Source organism: Pholcus phalangioides, unplaced genomic scaffold (assembly GCF_987345545.1).
Source record: "Pholcus phalangioides strain wild (caught in Gottingen) unplaced genomic scaffold, Ppha-v1.0 ptg000040l_1, whole genome shotgun sequence".
Taxonomy (NCBI): Eukaryota; Metazoa; Arthropoda; class Arachnida; order Araneae; family Pholcidae; genus Pholcus; species Pholcus phalangioides.
Window position 1 is genome coordinate 6063557 of NW_028301626.1, and position 26820 is coordinate 6090376.

A 26820-nucleotide genomic window follows, 5' to 3' on the forward strand; every position below is an offset into this window, starting at 1 on the left:
GAGAGAAGAATTGCACATGTGCCCAGTGGCACATAAGGGCTGGAGACTGCAGCCTGGGATTTCAAAAGAAGTGTGGAGAAGTCTTGTGGGACAAGTAAGAAGTCGTTGGGAGAGATTTGAGAATGGTCTAAATAATTGCTGATATGAAGAAGAAACGGCAAACAGAAATCACGTTCTTTCAGAAAACATTGCCAACAATTGCGGCACCCTCCTTTGCATTCCCTTGGATTTCTTTTAATGTTGGAGGGGTTATTGCATATTCCCTGCTCTCTCAGCTTGAGTATCCGACCTCAATTTTTCAGCTTCGTACCTAATTTTTGCACACCAGTGTGTACAAAAGTGAAATCAGGTTTTTTGTAGGCACAATTATTTTCAACTAAAGTCAAATAGTTGTACATCTTTAAACTGATTGTCCACCACTACTGTTGCTTTGAAGTATGGAGTCAGTTTTGTAGCTTCAGCAACAAACATTTTTATAGAAGTACAAAAAGACTGATAACATAGATTTTAAGGTTGTTTGGTAAATGTTCCATTTTGTCTGACCTTAGCTATCACTCTATTGACTGAGTGTAACATCTTGCTGGATCAGACAATTTAAAATGCTATTGACCCTGTAAATTCTATGAATCATTGAATTTCTTCCCAGTTCCAGAAACCAGATGTCGCTTGGTATGTGTGCAAGCAGCATAGTTGCCTTTGATGCCAAGCATTGGTGAAACTCACAGTTCATGCACTAACATATTGCGAGTGTATGCATGCCACCAACTTATTTCTGTTGTCAGAGATAGGCTTGAGATATACATGCTACTTAGCAGCATGTATTCCAGGGCTTATGCTTGTTTCATGTTATACTGGTGATGCCATCTGTATCCCATATTTGAAGTGAATACAATGAATGCCAGCCAACCACCTTTGATGCCCAAACACACCCTGCTTCCCGTCTCAGTGATATATCAAAGCGTTCCCGGAGGATGGGCGATCTGGAAATTTTACTAAATATCTTGGATATTAAATAAAAATATTACATATAGATTCACATGTAATCAATGTTTGTCAATGGATGGATCATAATATACGGGGGGGGGGGGGGGGGAATTAACTATAAAGTCTACATCATAATCTTCCGAAAGTTCTTGATTCCATCCAAAGATGATCACTATAGCATCGATGCGATCTAAAGAGCGTTCCTTGACACTGTGGTCATAGCCTTGTTGAGGTATATTTGTGAAGAGTTCGTTGGTTCGAAAATCTCACCGAGATAGTGGATGATCCTGGAGTACACAGGACGGAAGTCCTGTAATACTTGGGAGATAAAAGACGGGTTTAAATCGTCTCTCCACAACAAGGCCTGTCTTTGTTATACGTTGCTTAATAGTCCTAAACAGGAAGATATAATGACTGCTGATGTTTTTCTAATAACATATATCAATAAGTCTTAGACAAGCAGCACAGACATCCATGGAAACTAGTAACCGACGGGCCATATAACTGAAGTGTAGGCACGTAACTTACATAGTTCATCTATGGATGGTAAATGAGATTGCAGAATAGTGAATTTGACGTGATAAATTATTGCTAATATATGATCTCAATTTGTCAGTGGTTTATACATCCTTACGTACTGATCTTTGATTCGGATCGGAAAAGTATAATTGTTAGATCATGCTCATCTTATAGTAAAAAGTTGATTTGAATAATCATAGTTTCACCAAGACTAATTAAGATTGATTGTCTCTGGGATATAATCCCAATTTACAAGTTGATTAGACATTCGTCAGTATGAAATATCAATAGGAGCAACTTTGCATGACTCTCAGTGGATTGGTATCAGTGACGAGAGCGAGAGAGGCCGCAGATCACATATTGTAGTACAGTCAAGGCACAAGCATTTAGCTGGTACATAATCGTCATCAGCATCTCTTTACGATTTGTGTCAACTCATTCGGTATGGATATGATGATTTTTGTACAGGAACCGAATCAGCTGGCAAAGTCGGCCGAAGTTGATTGGGCTCTGAAGTATGCAGCGCTTCCAGCAAAGCTTTCCATTATCCGGAATATAGCATAAATGTTTAATGTGCCGGCAAGAACACAGATAATGCTCTAATGTCCCAACTTGACAACAAAGACATTTTTGGACTTTTTAAAACGTTTTAAATATACTGGTAATGAACCATGCTCTGTAATGGCGATAATCTTTTCGCGCAACCAAATAAAACGATGTCAGCCAACATACCGTTGGATTCCATATGTGTTTTTCTGGACATTATGATCCCACAGTGCTTGCCACTTTTGCAGCAAATCACTCATTAATTGGTATTTGACGTGGCTGCGTGACAGTAAGTGTTGTTCTTCTGTGGTCGAACTAGTGGCATGAGCCAGGTAATGAGTGGCGATCAGCCATCTCATTACCTGTAATTCCAGTGAGAGCTTTAACCCATATTATACAAATCGAATGATGGGAGCAAAGTAGCTGTTGATTCCTATAAATATCCTGATGCGTTTCCATTCACAATCCCAACAGACGAAATCCCGGCAAGCCACAATCCCGAGAGAAGAAATCCTGACAGGTCAGAATCCAGACAGGGTCGAAATCCAGACAGGGTCAAATTGAAAAATTTTAATTTCTCCGTATAAGCCGCACTTCGCATTTTCTGTTTGTATTTGCATTTCTTGAAGTGCTGGGCATTGGGGAGCCGATAATAATAAATTGCGATCAAATAAATGTTCAAATTTCAATTCCGCCGTATAAGCTGCGCTTCATGATTTCTGCGAGATTAGCATTTCTCGTGGTGAGGGGCGTTGGGGTACCGATAAGAATAATAAATTACAATCAAATAAATTTTTAAAATTTTAATTTTGCCGTATAAGCCGCACTTCGGGATTTTCATTTCTTGAAGCTGTAACATGCCGATGATCCCCCGGCGTAAAAGTCCGTAGTCGCCGTCACGTGATTTGTTGTCATTAATGTTACTAGTCTGCAGCTGTGATCGTATGGCGACGATCAAGGCCGATCGTGATGTCCGCCTGCGATCGCATGCAAATGAGGTGACCTTGAAGCCGATTGGCTTGATCAGACACGTGCGGTCGGATGTTTTTCCTTTAAATACCGGCCATACGTTGTAACAGGTCTGATTCAGCGTTCATCTAATCTTGTTCTATTCAACTGAAGCCCTCTAGTAGGATGGTTCACCGTCTTGCTACCGTATCCATTGGCCTTAAGCTGAATTGTTAAAATGCAATAATTTACATTGTTTGAATCCGTTTTCCGGCAGGTCCGGAATCAAAAATATAAAATAATCTTCACAGTCAAAGTTCTTCATTGCTGATCAAGGTGGTCCGGCCCTCAACCGAGAGTCCCCTGGAGCTGAGCAAGGTGGTCCGGCCCTCAACCGAGAGGCCCCCGGAGCTGAGCAAGGTGGTCCGGCCCTCAACCGAGAGGCCCCCCGGAGCTGAGCAAGGTGGTCCGGCCCTCAACCGAGAGGCCCCCAGGTACTGATCAAGGTGTTCCGGCTCTCAACCGAGAAAACTTCTGATATTTACGGGAAAGGCTAACAACATTGGATGTCTGATCACTGTACAAGTTGACTGTTGATGATCATCAATTGGTGAGCCAGTATCTTTACTGTTAACGTCAAATAGAGGGCTCCACGTTATACTAATCCAATGTTAAAATTGACTAACCCTATAATTAATTTGAATAAATAATAATATTTCATGCGAAAGTTTATTTGCAATCATTTTCCACTTGTCGTTTGCCACTTTATTACTGGATATTTCGAACCGGGCAAGCAACTCCCATAAGGGACGTTGCAAAGCGAGGGGTGTTGCCGCACCGATAAGAATGATAAATTGTGATCAAATAAATTATCAAACTTTAATTTTGCCGTATAAGCTGCACTTAGCTTTTTCTGTAGGGATTTCTATTTCTCGCGGCAAGGGGCATTGAGGCGCTGATAAGAATGATAAATTGCGATCAAATAAATTTTCAAGTTTTAATTTCGCCGTATAAGCCGCACTTCACGCTTTCTCTGACGGGATTCCTATTTCTTGCAGAGAGGGACGTTGGGGCGCAGACAAGGTAGTAAATTATGATTTAAAAAATCAGAAAATTCAACACGTAAGTCGTTGCTTTAAATTTCTTTTCTCTACCCGATTTCTTGCACTACAGAACTATGAAATATTGCGAGGCAGATTAGAGTAATAAATCAGGAAGTCAAAAAAATTTGTACCACAAGGTTCTGTACTAGGATCATTGTTGTTTTTAATTTATATCAATGGTTTTTGTAAATTTCACCTAAATGGATAAGTGCTATCTTCTGTTGATGATACAGTACTATAAGTTGAGAACACTGAAAGGGAATATCTCATAAAAAAAAAGTAGAACAGGACTAAAATCAATTTATAACTAGTCAAAGATAAACTGAAATTAAACGTACAAGAAAAGTAAATATGTTTTCAAAAGCAGTTACATAAACGCTAACACACATCCGCATTAAGATGCCTATTCGCTGTCAAATAATTACCCAATGTAACTGACAAGAAATAGGGTCTGAATATTATTTTGGCATGATAATCCAAGATGATCTGATATGTACATGTGTATTGCGAGGAAATTAAAAAATAATACTTTTGAATTTTAACAGCTGTAAAAAAAAAAAAATTTCTATACATTGTCGATAAGAAGTTCCTCAAAGATACATGACATATTTAATAGTGAATCACAGAGTTTGTGGTTAGGGCGGGGGTGACAATGATAGCAACATAAATCAACCCCAACTGAACAACATAAACAATATAGAACTTATAACATATACAAATACTTCTAACTAAAGTAAAACATAATGCCATAAATTAACACTTGGACAAAATTATATGTCCAGGATTGAATAAAAAAAATAAATTCTTGTGAATTAACATCATGAAACAGGAACTTATAGATATATGATTTATGAACACAATAATATAACAACTAGAAAGACTCGGTTATAATGAATTGTACTGGTTACGAATTGCATGTTCAATTTTTTTTTTTCATTGTTTTGCATTTTGTCATTCACTGCGTTTTTGTTCTGTCTTATTGTGCAATTCTTTGAAATAAAAAAAAACCAGATCAAAAGTTTACAAATTGTTATAATCGAGAAAAAAATTAAGCAATAAGTCCCGATTACCACTGTTTTTATACGGGTATTGTTTAAAACTATAAAATGTTAAGGTACACTGAGGCAAGGGAAAATACAAGGGAAGTGGAACCCAATACGAGTCGCAAAATTCAGTTAACTTCCAGGAACAGTCTCTTGCAAAATTTTTCTTTAGCACTAGCACTGTTTTTCAGTCCATACGATAGCTTCTCATACAAGATTACAAGGAGCTGTCATATTAAGAAGTTAGGTTTGTGATCATGTTGCTACCTGTTGTGCCAAGGACAGCGACTAAATGCATGATCAGTCGGGGCAAGCACGCATTTTAGCGTTTCCTTATAATGTCGAAGGAGAAGTTAAAGGGTTAAATTTACACCCAGCCCCTCTGATTTGCAGGCCCTCTCTTTCATTAGTTGCGGTACAACTTGTGCCCTAAACATTTCTATTTCTGAAAGTCCTAATTGCTCTAATATCAATATTTTGGAAGTCAAGTTCTGTTATCTTTTCTTATTATTAAATCTTTCATTTTAACATACAGTAATTATGAAATTTTTTTCAGAGAGATTAAGAATTAAAAAGGTTGTACTTTGTTTTTCTTGTGTTGGGGTAAGTGGAACCAATGAATATACGCTAACCTCGTGCCTACTTCCATTGGCTTTATCAACTGTGGTATTAAACTGAAAAAAAGAAATGAAGTTCGAGTCAGTAGCTGCTTCTGTACACCTAAAAGATGTGTCAAAGAATAGAGGAACGGCGAAACTTCATATATACAGTATAGTGCTAAAAACCATTCCAGAAGCAAAGATTGGTGACTGGGTTTTTGTCAACCTCACAAATAAAATGTCATTGAAGATGTATGTTGGTTAACTAACCAAAGTTGAGACCCGTTCGGGATGAAAAATCGGTACCACACATAGCTTTTAACGGCAAGGCCAACACTCCAGGCAAGACTGCCTTTTAAGAGCATCCTGGGCACTGAGGTGAAGTGATTTTTCTGACCCCACTGAAAAGGCATGTTTGTGTTCAGAAATTTTAACCGGGTCTCATTTTCACGAGTCCCCTCCCTCCCTTTCTGCATTTGAAGCACTCAGTGAGCCAACATTCAAGACAAACGTATGCTTAGAAGTGAAGAAGTTTTGTCATTTCCTTCACCTCGCAAGTTCGTTAATCTAGGAAAATTAACATTTACCTCGTATAATGTCGGTTAATATTTACGCAGTGGGGGGGGGGGCATTTTGAGTTTTACACATACTAATGTAGGTAATTAGCATCAGTTTCCGCATACTAAGGTTATCCATTAACATTGTGTTTCTTAAAAACTTTTTGGGCTTTTTATGGTTCAGGTGAATATTTTGGGTACCAGCACTTTTTATTAGCTTTTAGGAACTGTTCTCTTCCCTGTCCCAGCTTTCTGCATCACATTATGAATTAGCTTTCTACCGTGTCCATTCATATATAATTTTTTCTTTCCCTCTTTGCATTTCCTTTCAGATGTTGTAAAACATGTAATTTAATTGTAAACTCTAATTTGTATAGTTTTATCATAATTGACTGGGGACAAATTAATTATGTTATGTTACCTTTGTTTATACTTCTTTCACTTAATGATTTTTTGAATTATTTTTAAGCACAATCAGCCCCCTCTCTCTCTAGGGGTTTCACATACCCACTCACTGAATCAAGTGGTACCCCCTTCGCCATTTACAAATAAAATTAAATCTTGAAAAAGAAACACTGAAGAAAATCATTTTAAAACATTAGTCCTACAGAAGCAGGATTAAAAACTTGTCATATTTTCAAATTTCGCTCACTTCTCCAAGGTAGTTGCTATGTTGAATTTGAGCTAATGAAAATAGTGATTTCACTTACCTTAGTGTACCTTAAATGTTAAAGACTAAAAAAAATTAAACTCAAATTATGAAAGTTCATGAAAGTTAATTCAAGTTGGGAAAACATTCAAAGCAACAAGTTGAACTATACCTCTCAGGTGGTCCATCAGAGGTTGATTACCATATAATCGTTCACCACGGTTAAGATTCTTTTTTCTCTTTCAATATCACTTTTTCTTTGCTTGACTGGTTGCTCTCCCCGAAGAATTCGTTCAAGCTGAGATTCCACCAGCTCCTGTTCTTTCTGGAACTCCTCTATCATAGTGTAAAGTCCAACATGACCATTCCCTACCAATGTTTCCTATCTTCTGAGCCAGATCTCTACTGTATTCTGCGTGCGTGGAGTTCCCAATTCTATTGAATCAAAGACGCACCAGAATGCTGGTAAGAATAATGGTGGTGCTCGAACAGCAGTGCCGTCGCTCATGCAACGTCGTAGTCATTCTTTCACATAATTTGTTTCAAACCACTGAACCAAATCCTGGGCTATCTGTGGCATACTTTGAGCTAAAAAGTCAACAACAAAAGTGCTGCACGAATATCATTTGCTGAAACGAATGCTAGAGCAAATACATGGCGCAGCATCAGGCTAAAATTTTTATCATGGCCATAGCTAGTCGCCAATCCATATGCTTGGATTTTTCTCCAGCTACATTGGCAAAGGTGGAAAAAACAAGCTTTGCTTACCACCTCTGGAAACTTGGATTTTGTTGCATTTACAGCTGCTTTCTCTAGGTCAGTGAGGATTCTCGGTGGTTGAAGTTGTAGGTCGTTCTCTCCAGCAAAATCAATTAGGTCTTGAAATAACCTCTTATAGATTTATGACATGAATGTCGCTCTTCACTTGTTAATACAAGATATACGGAAGACTGGATGTTGTGAAGATATTTATTATTTGAGATGTTAATTTTTTTTTTTTTTTTTTAAGGAAGGAAAAACTCATCTCTGCCTCTACCGGGAGTCGAACCCGGGTCCCTCGATTGCTAGACGAGTGCTCTGACCACTAAGCTACAGAGAAGATAAGAGATTTTCCTTTGCTAGAGCGTATATATGTGCCGAACGGAACCGTGCAATGGACGGTGAACCGATCAGCCAAAGCTCCTTCCTTAAAAAAATTAACATTTCAAATAATAAATATCTTCACAACATCCAGTCTTCCATATATCTTGTCTTATAGATTTCTTCGCTTTTACTGGACGTTAAAGCATACACCAGAGGAAGAATTCTGCAATTCTCAGACCCAACTGGTGCATGGATTGTGTAAAGCTGAAAAAAAATTGCTGGAATGGTTTTAAATGTCCCATCCATGATCCAGTTAAGGGGCCTGTGACAAACGTTCAACGTTTGCTACTGTCGTGAAAAGTAGAATTCTTTCTTCTCCAATTGTAGAATCTACTACTAGAAACACAATTCACCCTGTAAAGTTTTCCGCAAATTAGGTGGAACATTGATTTCATTCAATGATTGGGGTTCTGGACATGTTTCTTTCCTCCTCGCTCGTTTGATTTTCTGTCTCAGTGTCTTTCGAGGGAAGGTATGGGCGAATGTCTTGATCAGTGTTCACAATTCCATCTTGGGCACGGTGGAGTTTTCGAGCATCGTGCCTCTTCTTCCAAGCAGTCCACAGTTCCCGCAATAGTAGAACTACTAGCTTGTGGACTATGGTTATGGTCCGTGAATTTATATATGATGTTTTCTGTCCAAAAGTATAGTTGTCAATAGACCGTTGCACTTTTTCTGACTTTCTTTTTTCACAACACCAATAGTATAAATCATCCCAGCTCTCGTCTTTCACCATTAAATAACCATGAGCGTTAGTTTTGATACTCTGTTTTTGAGAAGGGACGATTTCGCAAATTTCAGCCATTTCGAAAAAATAAACAGAGGAACAAAAATGAACTGACGAATTCTGAAGCTGAGACAAACTGAGAGGTTACTTTAAATATGTGGCCTCTGAGATAGCTATACAGAATGTTCACCCAATCAGAATTTATTTTACTGGTAAGCATGTCCGGTTTTTCTCTAGCTCACCAGGGTGTATTACAGAACCATCAGTTAAAAAAAATATGTTTATGACACATAGAAACAGATGAAAAAAAAAACTTTTATGAATATGTACAACTAGCATCGCATTTGTTTGGCTCTGGTTAGCATCCGATTGAAGTAGCCTCGAATGCTGCCGTTTGATCATTCACATCTCATATCTAACCAGTTTGTCAAATGATTGGCAACATAAAGAGGAGCTGTTTTCGAGTGTACGTGTGACATTCTTGGGTACTCGAAATTCGTGCATGTGCTTTTTCAAGTGATATATAAGATCAGCCTGTACGAGTACCAACTTTGCCCTAGTCTTGACTCTAGGCAAATGTTCTCATACTTTCTACACCCGTTCCTTTGTCCATTCATAGCATATACATGATTTCTTATGAGTACTGTAGACAAAGGGATACCCTCCTAGACAAAGTACTTATTCAAAACACAGACAAATAAATATCGCCAGCTCACCGCGACACACACCTTCAGAAAAACTTCCTAAGGGAATACTGTATACAATCGACATACAATGGGTGACAAGTGAATGAATCAACCCATGGCTACTGTCCCTTTTTTGGACTCTCACAAAAATATTCTTTACATTTTTTTCTCTTCAAAAGGAGTGTAGTAAAACAAAGGGAAAAAATACTTCAACGATTTTGGAAGTGCACGCAGTTAGTGTCCCCGCCTTTCCGACTTCCAATGGTCTTTCGGTCATTCTATGACCTGTGTTCATTCAATTCTGATCTGTGTCAGTTTCTTGTTTGGTTCCCCTGGGATATCAACGTTATCTATCTCTCTCATTTTTCACTTCCTTTTTTCACCAATGTTCGTCATTTTTTCCCACAAAATGCCGCTTTCTAAAGGGTAAGGTGGCTTTTTTTAAGAGATGAACAAATTTCATGTATCTTGTCTACAACAGCGTAGAACAGACTACAGCTGAAATTAGAATTATCAACAAAGCTGACGAGCCAACAACTCTGGATCCGGCAAATCACAACGGATTAATTCAATGTGCAATGGGAAAATAGGGAACACGGTTTAAGCAGGGGGACCAAAATAAGACATTTAATTACTATGAAGTCGTTTTTTCTTCATCTTTTCACTTTAATCCCATTTTTAAATAGTTTTTTTCAGTAAATATTCATAAAAATGAATACATCATAAAAAGGAATTTTTATCATTTTTTATAACGTAAAAAATATATTCACCCTGTTTCTACAGAGCAGTAGCAATATTTGCCTTTCCATGTCAGAGCTAACCCAAGAACTATACGTTTAGAAGAGAACCAGTGCCCGGGACAGCAGAAATGGCCTCATGCCAATGAGATCTGGTCAAAACTTTCTGGTTCAGAATCCTTAGATATTTGACTCGGTGCAAAATCAAATAAATTTAGAATTTTTTGATAGCAATTTATTATCTCTTCAAGGGTACCCCAACGTCCATCGTGCGAGAAATGCAAATCTTGACAGAAAGAGGAAAGTGCTGCTTATAAGGCAAAATTAAAATTGAAAAATTTATTTGACTGCAATTTATTATTTTTATCAGCACCCCAATGCCCTTCACAGCGAGGAATGAAAATCCCTACAAAAAGCGTGAAGTGCGGCTTATATGGCAAAATTAAAATTGAAAAATTTATTTAATCATAATTTATTATTCTTATCGCTGCCCCAATGCCTCACACTTTGAAAAATGTGAATACTGACAGAAAGCGCGAAGTGCAACTTATATGGCAAAATTAAATTTTTAAATTCGACCTGTCAGGATTTCAACTTGTCTGGATTTTGACTCTGTCTGGATTGTGACTTGGGATTTTGTCTGCCGGAATTAAAACACCACCCATCCTGATGTTTTGTGCAGGAATCACAGATAGCTAGAAGCAATCTGAATGTATAACCATTTTGAATGTGTGACCAAAGCCGCCTGGCAGTCGAGTGGTTAGGGAACTAGCTTCTCACTGTGCAGGTCTGGGTTCGAATCCCGGTTCAGGCATAGATGTTTACTAACACTAACAAATTCCCTGGACGGATCATGCTGATCCCTTGGGAATACGTGAGGAACATGTTTAAAAAAAACCACTGGGGAGCTTTGTTATGAGGCCCAGATGACCGCATTCAAGATTGCATATGCCTCCGCCTGGAATACACTTGTGCCCTGCGTCAGATGACTACTCCAAATCTCTTTCGCTACATCCGATGAGTCGAGGGCTACGTATGCACATGCTGCTGACTCCCCAGTTCAAGAGCCATCAGTAAATATCCGTACTGTCTCATCTGTGACCAAAGATCCAGTCGAGGAACTGGTCGAGGTGGAACACATAACCTGTAGAGGCACGATGTCAACACCTGGATGATGTAGCCACTCACTATGCTTCTGCTCGTATTGGGTTGACCTGACCGGATGATCATCGATCTGGATGTCCTCCCCAAGATGCAGAACTGCTGTCCGATGTGCTTCATACTCCATGAATAGGCTGAGTGGTGGGTTCCCAGTAGTAACATATGGCACGTCGTTAACTGTGGTAACGTATGCCCCGTTACATATAAGCATAAGGGTCTCTGCGCCACATCCAGTGTGTTGCGCATCCGCTATGTTGGATTTCTATACCACACTGCACCTCTGTGCGACCATTCTATACAGTATATTGCGAAATTGTCGACTAGACCACCCACGTAGGTCCTGCCAGCCTGCGCATCAATTGTAACGTCTCTTGCATCTTGTTAACCTGCTTAGTTATATGTGTGATGAATTTAAGATAGTTGTCAATATGTATCCCTAGATAATATATAGATGGAGATGGCTTCAGCCTAATGCCATCGATCTCAATGCAGGGACATGTAACTTTTGAATGAGGCCACAGTAGCTAGTTTACTTCCAACTGGAGATGACTAGAGTGAACCTAATGCACGAGTCTGTTGAATGTTACGTTCTCCAGCGATCTGATGTCCTTATATTTCTTCACTACTATGATGAAAATAAGGTCATCTGCAAATGCCTGCATATAAGCCACAGTCAGTTTTCAGTAGCGAATCTAGAACTATGGACCACAATAGAGGTCCACTGCAAAAACCCTGTGGGCATCCGGACAGCTGCCACTTTGTAGCCAGACCGGTGTCTGTAGCAATTGTGACATGACAATCCCACAACATGCTTTCAACCATTCGTAGGAGGTTTCCTGATATCGGAAGTCATAGCATTCTGTTGATTATGATTTCATGTCTAACTGAATCAAAGGCTCCTCTGATGTCCACCAAAACCAAGGCTGTCAGATAACCTTGTCTCTGTCTACATCCAATTTCATTAAGAAATGCGGCCACTGCCTTCTCCGCGGACCCTCCTGCTCTAAATCCAAATTGTAACAGACTGAGCCATTGCTGCTACTAGAGATGGTATGTAATACGTTGGACGATAATCTTCTCGAAAACTTTACCTAAAGTGGATAAAAGACAGGCTGATATGACAGAAGAAGCACTCTGTCCCTGCCCTTATTCAGGAACAGTAGAATCTTGCCTCAGACCAGCAAGTCTGTTTCTTGAATAAGCTGCCGGAATGGAGTCAGTCCAATTTCATGAGTGGGATCTGGAAAGATAGCCGACAGCTGGTAAAGCACAGTTTCCAGCACAGCGGCTCCTATGTTAGGGTTTACTGGTCATCATAACCTGTGTAAGCAGTTGCTTAGCCTTGAAAAAGGACTTATAAGCAATTCCATATGGTCTGCTTTCGTCCTCACAGAACTTGGTCCAGCATTTGTTTCTGGTCCTCCTGACCATTTTAATGTATTGCACACGGTTATTCTTGAATGAAGTCATGAATGCCATGATCTTGAATTCCCTTGTGGCTGTTACAAACTTCCGTTCCAGTGCACATATCTGTCTTCTTTGAGCTGCAAGTTCATCAATCCACCAATTGGGGAGTTTAGTTTTTTGTCCATATCCTAGCACTTCCAAGCATCGATGATGTAAAAGCGAAGGACCAATCAGTACTGGAGAGGATTCCTTCTGAAGTGATAAATGTGAGATCAGGCCATCTCTTTGCACATTCAGAGTCGGCAACATATGTTGCTTTTGATTTTTACGGGTTAAACAGGTATAAGTTTCTGCCCGAAAGAAACTCCTGCAGTCTAAGGCCTCTGGGATTTGTATCCTTATATCCCCAAAGTGAAGAGTGGCAATTCACATTAGCGCAGATGATGATATTGATGCTGCCCTCAGATTAACAAAGCTCATCTATCTCATCTATGGCCCCCTTTGTTGTCCTCATAAGGAGATATGTGGACATGTGCTACAATAATTTCATGATCCGATAAACTGACCTGCACTGCCACCAGATGCTGGCCCAGATGATAGGTTGCAGGCCAGATGGTACTCGCCGGAACCAGGATCGAGCTCTTACAATCACGTGACAGCCATGTCTGCCTGTTCTGTGAAAGACTGCACAGTGCACCTCTATTTATCCATGGCTTCTGAAGAGCTTTACGTCCACTGAATAATTTATTGCAAACTTTACCAAATGCAGGGTGCGCTCCTTGGAGTGATCAGCATTAATCTGCAGGATAATAAGTCCTTCTTTTGGTTTGTCTTGACGATCAGGCTGATTGCACATCATACTCTGGAGGATTGATTGCGTATCCTATTCAACCCTAGTGTCAATATATAAGAGGTACATTGTCCGCTTCAGGTAGCATGGTCTGTACTCTATCAAGAGCCTTGCGCCATGTTACATAAGATATAGTCAATACCTCTGCCCCTGGAAGTGAAACTAGATCAGCACAGTGGTGGTCGCGACTCATATGTGTTCACTTCACCATAGTTCTTTCTCCACTGGGAAATTCCTACCATTACAGGCTGAATGTCTTTGTTGCAAGTCCTCCCTGCTGGATGATGGTAGTATTCTGTGGTATTCGAGTTGCCCTCCGATGGCTGCAGAACACTCCGCTACATCTGGCATGTCTGTTGTGGTAGTACTTATTCTAATAATGAGTCTCTGCTTCCTGCCGATGAAACCTAGAGTTACTGCCATTCTGTATTGCATAACATCCATTAGAAGCGGTATCATTCCTGATGCCCCTTGTGCTATGATATGGAATGTTGAATCACTTGGGACCGTTGTCGATTGTTTTGGAGCATCACATCACTCTCTGCATTCCAAGACCTTTGGTACCGTTTAACTGTGTTGGAGGATTTGGTGACACTGGGCAAGTCATTCATTAATCTGGAAGTTTTTGTATTCATTGGTCTGTCAAAGTCACGATCATGATCCACCTGCACAATCATGGGTATCAATCAGGCTTTTGAAATGCAAAGCCTCATGGAGTGGGAGGCATGACTTATGGTGCATGAATTATCTGTGATAAACTCAAACACAGGAAACCTGCTGGGAGAAATCTGAAAATCGGTTCAGAAAAAAACTGGCATTTTATTTTGTGACTTTTTCTTAACTTCCAACACCTTTTTCATTTCGCAACTTTCCCATGACAGTAGACATCCCCTGTTGATCATTGATCATTTTTGTCGCACCACGGTCATTTTCTGCACACGAGGGCTAATTAGACCAGGACCTACAATTTATTGCCGATTCCGAACAGCAGGCTTGTTTTTTATACTCATTGAGAGGTTGGTGCGCTAACCTCTCGATGGGGGACTCCCAGCGGTAGCAACTTTTTGCTGCGGTCAAGTCGCCGTTTTTCGTTGTACCCCTGCGTCAGGAAAGTTTTCTGACAAGGACGAACCGGGTATCGAACTCGCGACACCTCTAAACATCCTTTGGTACTTCAGGCGAGCATCTTATCGACCTGGGCTACCGCGCCCCAGACATCCCCTGTAATCCTAGAGATATACATATCACGAATTGGGAGGCCACTGATCAAGTATAAAATTTGATTACAATGTTAATAGTACTCAAAATCAAAAAGAGCTCTAGCTTTTTACCTTCTCATCTGTACAAGTGAGAAAATGCTTCCAAACATCACAATCAGCTAAGACAGGATGTCGACAAATTCTATTCACCCACATCTGCAACTGGTTCATGCGATGCTCAATGAATTCATTCTGGTATCTACCTGTAAGGAGGAAATAAAACTGCAATTAGGTAATATTGTTAGACTAAATCCTGCCCAAATAATGTTTACAATCTTCTTACACTGAGAAATACTTTGTTCTACATCTCCCATCAGTGTTTGGATGAAATGCCCTGAAGAAAAATGTTTTGCATTGTTCTGCAACAAGCCCTCAGCAGACTGAAAATATTCTGCAGTAAAAATAGGCTAGCTTTTTTTTCTTTTTACACAGACAAGTTATTTTCATAAAATTCTTATGGAGGTTGTTATGCAGCAGTATTGATTGTTCTGTGCCGTACGTCACAGTTTTTGCATATTCTGATTTGGGGTGAAACATCTTTTTCTCATCTCCAGTTGGCAATGTATCAAAATGTTATTATGCACAATTCTATCAAACAGAGAAGTTTGTTGTGAATGGACATACACTCATTAACATCCATGTAATCAAGTTTGAGGGTTCATACTTGTTAATGAGCAAAGACAGTTTCTTTCCTTTGTCTATACAGAGAGGAGACTATTGAGTCTGAATATGATCTTTACATTGTGAAGAACGAAACTTGTACCCTTTGTATTCGGTGGCCAGGAGTGAAATGAAATTATTAGCCAATATGTTAATTGTGTCTCAATGGACCAAAAAATGCATTTTTGACAAGCAAGTGATTTCTATCGGCAAATAGTGACCAACTGCAGCTGGAAATTTGATTCAAACCGACGCATAAATATGGGCAGCAAAAGATCTGTTTGTCTCAACGATTAAAACTCCAGATCTATGCCACCTAATGATGTCAATATTTACAGTTGTGTAAATATTGAGTGCAAATATTCTTACAATGTGACCATGGCTTCTGACCTTGCATGACCTTCATAACATAAAAAGAGGGTACATTCTGCAGTAGGAAGAAATTGGGAAAAAATTCCAGTAGTAACCCCGGAGGATGTTTATTTTTCCCATTTATCCATATTGAAGAATGAACCCTCTCTTTTTGTGATAAAGGCCATCTGTCCATGATCACACTATACATATGATGGCCCGCAGCTAGGAAAAAGTTTTTCATCTGTCAAATTTAGACATTGATCAGGCCTTTATCATGGCTGGGCAACGTTTTACTACTCCTAATTTCTAAGCAATTTTTGAAAAGTACTTTGGGCAACCCACACTTCTATTAATTGAGGATAGAATAATTTGGATCATAATATAATGCATAAATATACTAAATAGATGAAATGGACACCTCAAGAACAGTTGGTTGAAATTGGCATTGACTGAGTAGACATATCATATTTTGTAATTTTAGTCTTGAATCAATATGTTATGGTAGATGTGATAAATTGGGTTATTATGCATAATCACTATTTATGCGTAATTATCAATACAAATCTGCATAGTAATCAATCTATCATATTTACTGTAACAGTACTGTTGTCCTTATATATGCTATATAGATTTTTAAAAGATCTAATTTCATTATTAATGAGATCATGTTTTTTGTTACCTGATATCTGCTTATCAGGAAGAGGTGGAATAGGAATCAAAGAGAACTTTTCTTCCATTCGTTCATGTAACCAATCAAAATGCTTGTATCGCCGACAAACTACAATATTGTTGAACTGAAATTTGAAGAAAAAAGGCTCAGATATACTTTTATTTTTATTCTGTCAGAACGATGGAGAATTACAAAATGATAAATAATAACATGAAAAACTATGACATCTGAACAAATACTTGATGTCAATCCTGAGTGCACCTCAGGAAGTTAGTCTTTTGTCTGGGCCAGCAAAAACAGACCCACCATTATAGCATCATGAGCATTCCCAGCCAAGCAATGAACTGGAGCATTCTACAAGATGGACACAATTGATGGCAATTTCTATGTAAAGTCATCTAAGGCCCCCCTCATGTACCAAGAGCCCCCTCCCTCGCAGTGCTCAGCTGAACCCATGTGTGTTAATTTTTGGAGGGATCGACTATACATGAGTTTCTTTCCCCCTATTTTGATGGGCTTTAAGTGAAGGGGTCGATTTATGTATGAGGAAAAAAAGGTATGAAATTCACACGTGCGTGTAACTATGGTGTGTTCATACAATGTACTAAGTTCAGTGAAACCTTGCTAGAACAATACTCAATGTAACAGTAAATCTCTCTACAACAATATTTTTTAAAATTCTTGTTTGGAATTGCCTAGAGTCTAATGTTGAACTCTTTTTGACATAACACAATATTCTTTACTACGATAAATTCCTATATAACAATATTTTTTTTTAGGAGATTTTTGAAATCACTATATATAACTATATTTTTTTATTTTGCTAAAAACTGCTTTGAATTTAATTTTAACTTTGTCACTTGTTTCATTCTTCTGCCAGAGTCTGATAACGGATATTTTGCACTATTTATTTATTTATTTATTTATACAATATTGTTGGCCCTTGGGCCTATACAAGAGGATGCGATTGAGAATGACAAAGATATTGTTTGATGTTGGATAAAAAAACTAGCGATAGAGGGAGATTCAACAATAGAGCTTGGGAGTTTGTTCCATTCACCAATGGTATGAGGAAAGAAGCTGTATTTAAAGCAGTCAGTGGAAGCAAAAATAGGTTTTATTTTAAGGGAATGGTCGAGTCTTCTAGAGATGTAGGATGGTTTGGCTAAGATACCAGAAATATCCATGTTGAACTGACCATGGAAAATTTTATAAAGCAATGTTAATCGAGAGATGAGACGAAGAGTAGAGAGAGGGAGGAGATGAAGTTCATTTTTAAGTTCGGACACAGAAATGAAAGATGACCAGCAGTCGTGAACAAATCGGGCGGATTTATTTTGAATAGATTCAAGTTTGTCTATATTACTGGAGGTGTAAGGGTCCCAGATTTCAGCGGCGTAGGAGAGGACGGGGGATATATAAGTTTGGTAACAGAGAAGTCTGATATCCAGAGTAGAGTGTTTAAGATTGCGGCGGAGGAAGAAAAGTTTGTTAAGACACTTCTGGCAAATGTAGTCAATGTGTTTGTTCCAACGTAGGTCGGCTGAAATAATGACACCAAGGTATTTGATATGAGAAACTTGGGATAACGGTAAATGATTGATGGAGTAGGAGTATTCAAGAGGAAGAAGTTTACGGGTAACTTTCATGTGAACCGTTTTTGAGATATTCATTGGCATTTGCCATAGGGAACACCAGTCGGCGATGGAAGCCAGGTTATGTTGGAGAAGTTCTTGATCAGATTGATGGTGAATGATACGGTAAATTACACAGTCATCAGCAAAAAGTCTAGTGGTGCAGTTGAGGGATTGAGGAAGGTCATTGATATAAATTAGGAAAAGTAACGGGGAGAGGACCGATCCTTGAGGGGTCCCAGACTTTACGGAGGCGGATGACGAGTTATGATCATTAAAATGAACAAACTGTTTACGGTGTTTTAGGAAAGCCTCCACCCAATTAAGTAATTGAACGTTAAGGCCAAGGCGGGAGAGTTTGAGAAGAAGTTTATCGTGGGGAAGTTTATCAAAGGCTTTAGAGAAATCTAGGAATACGATATCAGTTTGTAGGTTTTTATCAATGGCTTCAGAGAGGTCGTGGATGAAGAGGGCCAGTTGAGAGGTAGTAGAGAGAGATTGTCTAAAGCCGTGTTGGTTGGGGAAAAAGAAGCTGATGGAGTCTAAGTGGATACAGATTTCTTTTGCTACAATATGCTCGAAGATTTTACAGCAGGAGGAAGTGATTGCTATTGGCCTGAAGTTAAGGGGATTGGAAAGTGAACCCGTTTTGTGGATAGGAATAATTTTATTGATTTTCCAGTTGTTCGGGAGGGTAGCAGAATTTAGTGAAACATTGAACAGGATTAAAAGATAGTCGGCGACTTCATCAGCACAGAATTTAAGAATAGAATTTGGGATGTCATCAGGGCCAACGGAATGGGGTTTCAGTTTTTTCAAAAGTTTTAGGATACCTTGTTTGGAGAAGGATATAGGGGGTGAGTTGTGGATAGAATCAAAAAAAGAGTATTGGGGAGGAAAGGGGTCTATTGAGAAAACCGAGCAGAAAGCTAAATTGAATTCGGTAGCCATCTCTGAAGGAGAAAATGTTATTTATTTGAACTTCTCAGGGAAGTGGGACCAACAGATTTAGGTCTAAGGTAACTCCAGAATTTTGTTGGATTGGTTTTTAAGTAATGGGGTAGAGAATGAGAGAGGTATCTGGACTTTTGGACGGAAATGAGGTTTCTGAGGTCTCGGGTGGAGGCTGAAATTATGGATTTGAGTGAATTGGATTTGTTAGTTTTATATTTGAAGGCGATTCGGCGGATTTTCCTCTTTAAATGAATAATATCTCTGGTGATCCATGGATTAAAAAAAGACTTAGGAGAAACATTTTTAATTGGAACTGTAGTTAAGCATTTGTCTATAATACATTTAAAAGAGGTCCAGAGGGTGTGGATATTGTTAGAAGAGGATATGGATAAGAAATCATTGAAGTGAGAGCGAAAAATATTTTGCATAAGTGGATAATTTGCCTTGTTGAAATTACGTTTAGGGGCCAGTTTGTAGGATGGGATAGAGTGGCGGAGGGAAAAGTTAATGACTGGGATATTATGGTCGGAGCAACCCTCAAAGATGGAGGTGGAAAGGACTGAAATTTGATTGGAGGTAGCAATGAGATCTAAGGTAGAGCTGGAGTAGAGGGTGGTTCTTGTGGGTTCAAAAATGGATTGGACCAAGTTAAATTTAAGGAAGATATCTAGGACTTTGTTATTAATTCCGTGATTGCCGGACAGGGATTCCATATTTTTCCAGTCAATGCCGGGAAGATTCCAGTCTCTGGAGATAAGAATAGAATGTGTGTTATAAAATTTTTCAAGAATAATTTCCAGTTGTTCAAAAAGGTGGAAATCAGGAGAGGGAGGGAAATAGACAGAAAAGATGGCAAGTGGGGGACAGTTGGGTTGAAGCCATTCGGCTCCAACAATTTCGAGTTCGGAATCTAATAGAATTTCAGTTAAAGGGATAGATTTTTTGAAAATAAGTAAGACCCCGCCCCCCGAGAGTTTCTATCCTTTCGAAAAGCATTGTAATCGGGTGGCAAAATTTCGGAATTAGAGATTGTGTTATTTAGCCATGACTCTGTAACACCAAGAAAATGGGGATCACTAAAGGATCATTCAAAGCTAAAGGAAGTTATTGGTATTGCTACTTTCTGTTTAAGACACAAAAGTGCAATGTGGTAGACTTTGTTACAGGGACAATGAATCTACGCGAATTTTATAAATAAATTATTTAATTAAAAAATTTTGCAGCAAATAAATACATAAAAGTGCATTTTCTGGTGGTATTAACAATACGGATGTAGAAAAGATGACATAAATTTGACCACACATAAGGATAATATAGGCTCCTGATACAACAACTCCTCTATAACGATGGGTATTTCTTGGTCCGTGGAATATCTTTATATCAAGGTTTAACTGTAGCTATTTCTTGGAAACAGTCAGCAGGTCACCATGAAGAGTTTCTAGAGCAAGGTTGCTTAACCTTGTGTGAGAGTGCAGGCCAATTCATTAGTTGGAAACTTGTCTCAGGCCACTTAAGCGATCTGTAAATGTGCTGCAGGTCACGTAAGTAATTTGAAACACTGCCGCAGGTCCCTCAAGTGATCTGCGAATATACTGCTCAAGGGCTCTGGAACTACAGCGAGTCACTGAAGTGATTTGTAAACAAACTGCGGGTCACTTGATTGATCTGGTAATGTGTGGCTTGTTTCATCTTTGCAAAAAATACTTTTGAGGTCACTGCAACATCAGATCACTCAGAGGATCACATTTGGCACATGGGCCATAGGTTGTGTGTTCTGGAGTCATAAAATGGAACAAGGGGAGACCATATTATAAAAATATAACAGCTATATTATATTTTTTAGACCATGGAAAAATAAATGTCTTGATTAAAAAAAATGTCTTGATTAAAAAAAATGTCTTGAGCAAAATAAATGACAGCTTACTGAGGGTGTTAGCTGGTAAGCGATATAGCTTTTAAGACCTGCAAGTTTCTTCGCCTTCTTCGGAGATGCCACAGAACAAGTGTAGGGTGAAGGATTTGGTGCCCAGATTATAACGCCTCCTTCATCCTTAAAAAAATGTGATAATCAGTTATTGATTAAATACATCGAGGAAAATTAACCCAAAATTTCAGATGGGGGAAAAATTCAAGAAATAATAAATGCAACAGAGTGTCAAAGCCATCCCCAGGGGGTGTGCAACACAGGCAGCTGCACCAGGTCCCACGGTAATGGTAGCCCTGCATTTACAGAAATAAAAAAGAATTGCTTGATTTATTTGTGATTATTAGGACTAAGATTATTATGACCAAAAAATTGATAGAAAATACTCCATAAAAAATGTATGTCCAAAAAAAACTAAAAATATGTCCCAAAAATTAAAATTCTGCCTTGTAAAAAACCAAAGGAAAAACCTCAAATTATTTTTTTCTATTTCTGGTAACATTAATTTAAAGTATTGCACAATAATATGAAGATAAGAAACATTAATGCAATTAATACTATTTAAAAAAAATTAGTTGTTGCTTTGACAGTTTTCTTCAGTTTACTAACTACCACAGCACATTTGTAAGAGGGCCTGAAATAAGGTGATACACATTCTATTTAATAGCATGTGTATCATGGGCCTAATTATCGGGGGCTCCTTTTTACAAGTATGCTACATAAAATGCTGTTTTGTGCATTATGCTGTTCTGCACCAAGTTTGGCATTTGGTAAGGGCAGCCTTGTGAAGTGAAGTGTTGAGAGAGAGATAAATAATGTAAAAAGTATGTTAGATCCATAAGTGAAATTCAGTCGACATTAATTTCTTTTGGAGGAATCAAGAATTAACAAAAGAAAGAAAACATCATTGGTTATTAACTCATAAGCCAAGTTTTTTTACATGTAAGAATTGTCAAATACTAACAATGATAGTGATGCAATGCTCCGTAGGAACCATCATATTTGTCTCTCCTAAGATGAATGCTTCACCTCCAGATTTGACAAAAGCTGAAAACCTAAATTACAATGTAAATTAATATTTATGTAAACCGAAATATAAAGTAATAATTATAAAATATTCTATAAAAATATATTTCCTCACTTTTTATGATATAGGACAGAGCTGGATCAATCCCAGGCACCAAGTCGCCATGGCAACTAAAAAATTGATATATTGGTGCCTAAAATTTCCTTTGTGTAGCTATCAAATTACAGATTGGGAGCTTAAAATGCTTGGAATTTATCGGAGCATATCTGCCAACGTGAAAGAGGGTCACTATGCAGTTGAAAAAGTCAAAACAATCATTATTTTGTACATTTCTCTTCAAATAAAAAAATTTTTGGCACCTAAAAAATTTTTCTAGTGACTAGATTTTTTTTTATTTCTCCAGCCTTGAAATAGGCTAGAAAAATAATTTTTTTCACAAGTCCAAGGAATGAAATGAAAATTCTGGAATCTTGAAGAAAACCTAAAATACTTGACAGCTATGCTAATGGATGAACATAAGTAATTATTCAGCAAGAAATTCCAACCAAGGAATGTTGCGAGCTGTACGTGGCACAGCGCAGGAGGAAAAACAATTAGAAAGTTTTTCTGCTTAAAACACCTTACTTTTTCATGGTCCCAACTCTTACTAATACTCATCGGGATTTCCCATTTAAAGCATTTTTCAGCTTATGTTTTTCCACGATTTATTTTGAAAAGCATTATAAGCGGAATCTACCGCAGTAACAGTGATAGGGCTGTGCTTCCAGAATGCCACAAGCAGTATACAGCAGAGTATTTGGTATGCGACTGAACTGTCTCCAGATATTTGAAATGTTAATATGATTTTAAGGGTGCCACAAACAAGAGAGAGGATAATTTGGAATTCTAAGAAATAAAGTACAGGTGTCCTTTACTTTACGAGATTAACTGGTTCTTCAAAAGAGTCAAGTAAGACAAAATCACAAAGTGGGTTGAATTTAACATGAAAAGATATGAATAGGAGGTTTGTTTTCTTCATAAGGATTAAAAAATTTAAACAACAACAAAAGAACTTTTTTTAATGAACTAATCATTTACAATTATGAATAAATCCTGTGAATTTGAACAATATGAATGTAAGGTTTTCCCTCATCGGGAAGGAGCATGATGGGATTAGAAAGCGTGGGTGGGGGAGAAAGGCCCTCGACGAAGAGGAAAGAAGCTTGGTGTGTTTTGAGTTAGTCAGAGAGTGGCTCCTGTGGACTCAGGAGGTGGTTTCAAAGGCTCGCTGTAAGCGAGAAGGGCGTGTTAATAGTATGATGTTTATTGTTGAAAATTATGATTAAACCAAGTGTTATATATAAAAGTGGCAGAGTGTGCTTACGATTGTGGCAATCAGTCATTGAAAATGAACCCTACAATGAATAAATTAAATTAATATTTTTTCTGTCTTCACTACTTCCGATTGATTTAGTGAGTGCATATGTTTTCTTTTCTGAAGATCCTGGTATGTATATATGATACGCTCCAATAACTCTTTCTAGTGAAACAAGATAGATTCGGCTGGAAAACAGCATTTTCCATTTCCTTATAAAAAACTTCAGTAGCAAAACCAAGAATTCCACATTTTTTGTAAATATGAAAATTCTAATTTCACTGGAATAGATTTTTTCGAATAAATTTCTCATGGCATTGTCAATGTGTCACAATCAGTGAGATCTGGTCAGTTCTGAGAATTTGTCATGTCTCAGCTACATCAGATCCAACCTATTTCGTCGTCAAAGGATTTATATATGTTATACCTTCAATTTGCAAGCCCATTTCTAGGACTGAAGTTATACTACAAGCCAATTTCACAGGTTGGAGTTTTCAAGTTTTCATTTTTAAAATCAGCTTTTAAAAATCGCAGTATAGTGAAATTGCATAAATTGAGGAATACCTGTATAATTTAATTAAAAACACAAGCATAAAAGAAAAATCAGGCAAAATTTGAGAACTCAGTAATATTTGTTAAAGTTACCGGTTGAAACTTCTTTTAACGGTCCCTCTGTTTTCACCACCTCTAGCATTTGAAGATTCACTCGCTTTATTCTCCTTGGAGGGCATGAGAGACATGCTTGACATCTGGCTTGGCTGTGAAGTTGCTTGATCCTATGCAACAAAATTTTAGAAGAATATGCTGATTCGCATGCTACAGTATATTGAGATTCAGCTGACATGTTTAAAGTGCTATTTTATCACATGTTTAAAGCATTATCATATTTTGAGTGTGTTATTTTATCATATGTTTAAAATTTTATTTATGTTTACTAATACTCTTTTGAATGAAATAATATCTTGCAACCCCTTACCTGTTTTTGAATCACTTCCAATGAGGTGCAAAGAGTGTGTCCTGACACCTCGATTGGAAATCACGTTCCTATTACTTTGATTTCAAATATATTTTGCGGTACTACTGGCTGTTCCCACACCACTAGTTTGCCATGGTGACCAGTAAAACTATATTGGCATCTAAAATTTTCTACATTTGATTGCAGAAATCTAAGGATGGCACCAAATTTTTGAATTTCATAACAGTGCAACTTTTAACATAGGAAAAGGGAAGCAAGTCCCAGAAAAATTTAAAAAAAATTATTTTGAAAAGTTTTTCTCTCGACAACATGGAAATGTGAGGAGAGAATATTCTCCGAGAATGAGAATATTCTTCTCTCAGAAAATGGGAATGTTCTCTCGCATGTAAAATTTGGAAAATGTTTTTTTTCTATTTAAACAATGAAGATATGCATTTAAACAATGCCATAATGAAACTTTAAAAATTCATAAAAAATAGAGAAATAGCCGAAATAAAAACTGTTTGCAGGGTTAGAATCGCTAGGTCACTGGAATTTTTTTAAGACAGGAAAAAAACTCAAAACAGTCGATAGGTGGCACTGACATACACAAGTCTGAGAAAAGATACGCAAATAGTGAACAGAAAATGCCTCCAAATTGTTTATTACAGCAGAATGTGTTCGACATGACCACCAACACAGGGGATAACACATTGCAGGTGAGCCACAAATCCAGCAATGGCAGAGTGCAGCAGGTCCAGATATATACATAGCACCTCACAGTGGATCGCATCTTTCAGTTCCGACAGATTGGATGGACTGGATCGATACACTTTTCTTTGATTTGTGTAAGTATGTAATATAATATTATAGTCATCGTAATATTTTACGTATGTGTGTGCATACGTACGTGTATCTGTCATATTCATAAATGATTTCTTTGTCTCGCGTATTTTCTTTTGCTTGCTTGTTTTCTTTTAATTATGATTAGTTTATTATTATTATTTCCTTTTTCGTGTTTAAAAATTAACTCAACAGTTGTTGTGTCCACTTGTATGGATCGACAAAGATCCCTTGGATGGATTTTCTTTGTTTTGTGTAATGTAAGTTTTGTCAAAGTGATAACTAAAAATCTAACCTGACTATAAACAGAATCATCGTCATCCCAGTCATCATCCCAATCGTCGACACCATCAGCTACAGCACCGCTCTGCTGATTGGCTGAAGAGAATGGGAAGTTATCTGAAGGGGGTGGTGGAGGAGGCATGCTTGGGGGTGGCAGGTTACTCATCACCTATAGGAGATAAAAAAAAAGATGATATTGTTTGCCAAAAATCTTGTTTATAAATTTTTAAGACAAAATTAGACATGAAATTCAATGACCACAGAACTATTATTCAGCGTTAACTTAATTTCATGTTAGTCACTAAAATTGTAATGTTTTTTTTTACTTTGAGAGAACCTAACGCATTCAATATAAAGCAGTATTTCGCGTTGAGAAGGTCAGCCTATAGTAAGAAAGTAAGCGAGCTATGGTGCAACAAATACAGGCAACAAAACTAGCAATTTCATACAAAATTCAATTGTCTACAGCTATTTACACTGCACTAGATGTGTTTCAAACTATGTAGATATAAAAGATTTAATTTCACCTCGACGTATCCAGCTGGAAACAACCCTTTCTCTCCTTTGCTGTTGATGCCTTCCCACCAACCTTCCCCAACATCCTAAAAAATGAAAAATTAGTACATAATACACTATAGATTCTATCATAATGTTTTTTCGTTTGTCATAATGTCATTTATTTCATATAACACATGGCAGTATTTCCTACATACAAAAATAATCTGTTCGTGTTAATAGTTTAATTTTACCTGATTGGTGACAGTCAAAACCTCATCTGTCAAGATATTTATTTCTCCAGAACCAGGCTGGGCTTCGAAATCATACAAAGCTTTAACCTGAAACAAAAAAACAAATGCAATATAACTCTGCATGCAATATAACTCTATTAATAATAATAATATGGCTTATGACAGAGTAAAAGTGAAAATTTACAACAATTTCTATCAAGTTTGCGAGCTCTGGCTAAAACTGAGCTTTTAATACAGTTTATTCCTGTACAAGCAAATGTTCAACGAATGGCATGATTTGGAGATTCATTTCACAGGCCTGGTGCGCCATGTCTTTGTACATGTATCATAGCGATACACAACTATTTGTGCATCAGTACAAGACTCAACTGTAATGCTAGTCAATCATCTACATGACCATTAGCATAATTTTTACAAGCTCGCATTATTTCGATGGATGACTTTTCATTTTTGTCATACCAAACACATTTTTTGCACTAAATGGCAGCAATTGACT

The 26820-nt window shown here is 37.9% G+C and overlaps 1 protein-coding gene and 1 non-coding gene across 3 annotated transcripts in view; both read right to left on the bottom strand.

The window, feature by feature from the left end:
* The window catches only part of SH3PX1 (sorting nexin 33-like protein SH3PX1), a 47751-nt gene that overhangs the window by 18071 nt on the left and 2860 nt on the right, over window positions 1-26820 (bottom strand). For both annotated transcript variants that reach the window (XM_089254241.1, XM_089254242.1), the window contains exons 2-9: window positions 26325-26411; window positions 26103-26177; window positions 25589-25744; window positions 24141-24271; window positions 22079-22169; window positions 21115-21240; window positions 16612-16726; window positions 14991-15121 (exon numbers count right to left, since the gene is read on the bottom strand). In XM_089254241.1, the coding sequence (XP_089110367.1) occupies window positions 14991-15121; window positions 16612-16726; window positions 21115-21240; window positions 22079-22169; window positions 24141-24271; window positions 25589-25744; window positions 26103-26177; window positions 26325-26411 (912 nt within the window). The remainder of the gene's footprint in view (window positions 1-14990; window positions 15122-16611; window positions 16727-21114; window positions 21241-22078; window positions 22170-24140; window positions 24272-25588; window positions 25745-26102; window positions 26178-26324; window positions 26412-26820) is intronic.
* TRNAA-AGC (transfer RNA alanine (anticodon AGC)) lies at window positions 7976-8047 on the bottom strand. Its single transcript has one exon. It is a non-coding gene; the product is annotated as a tRNA-Ala (tRNA).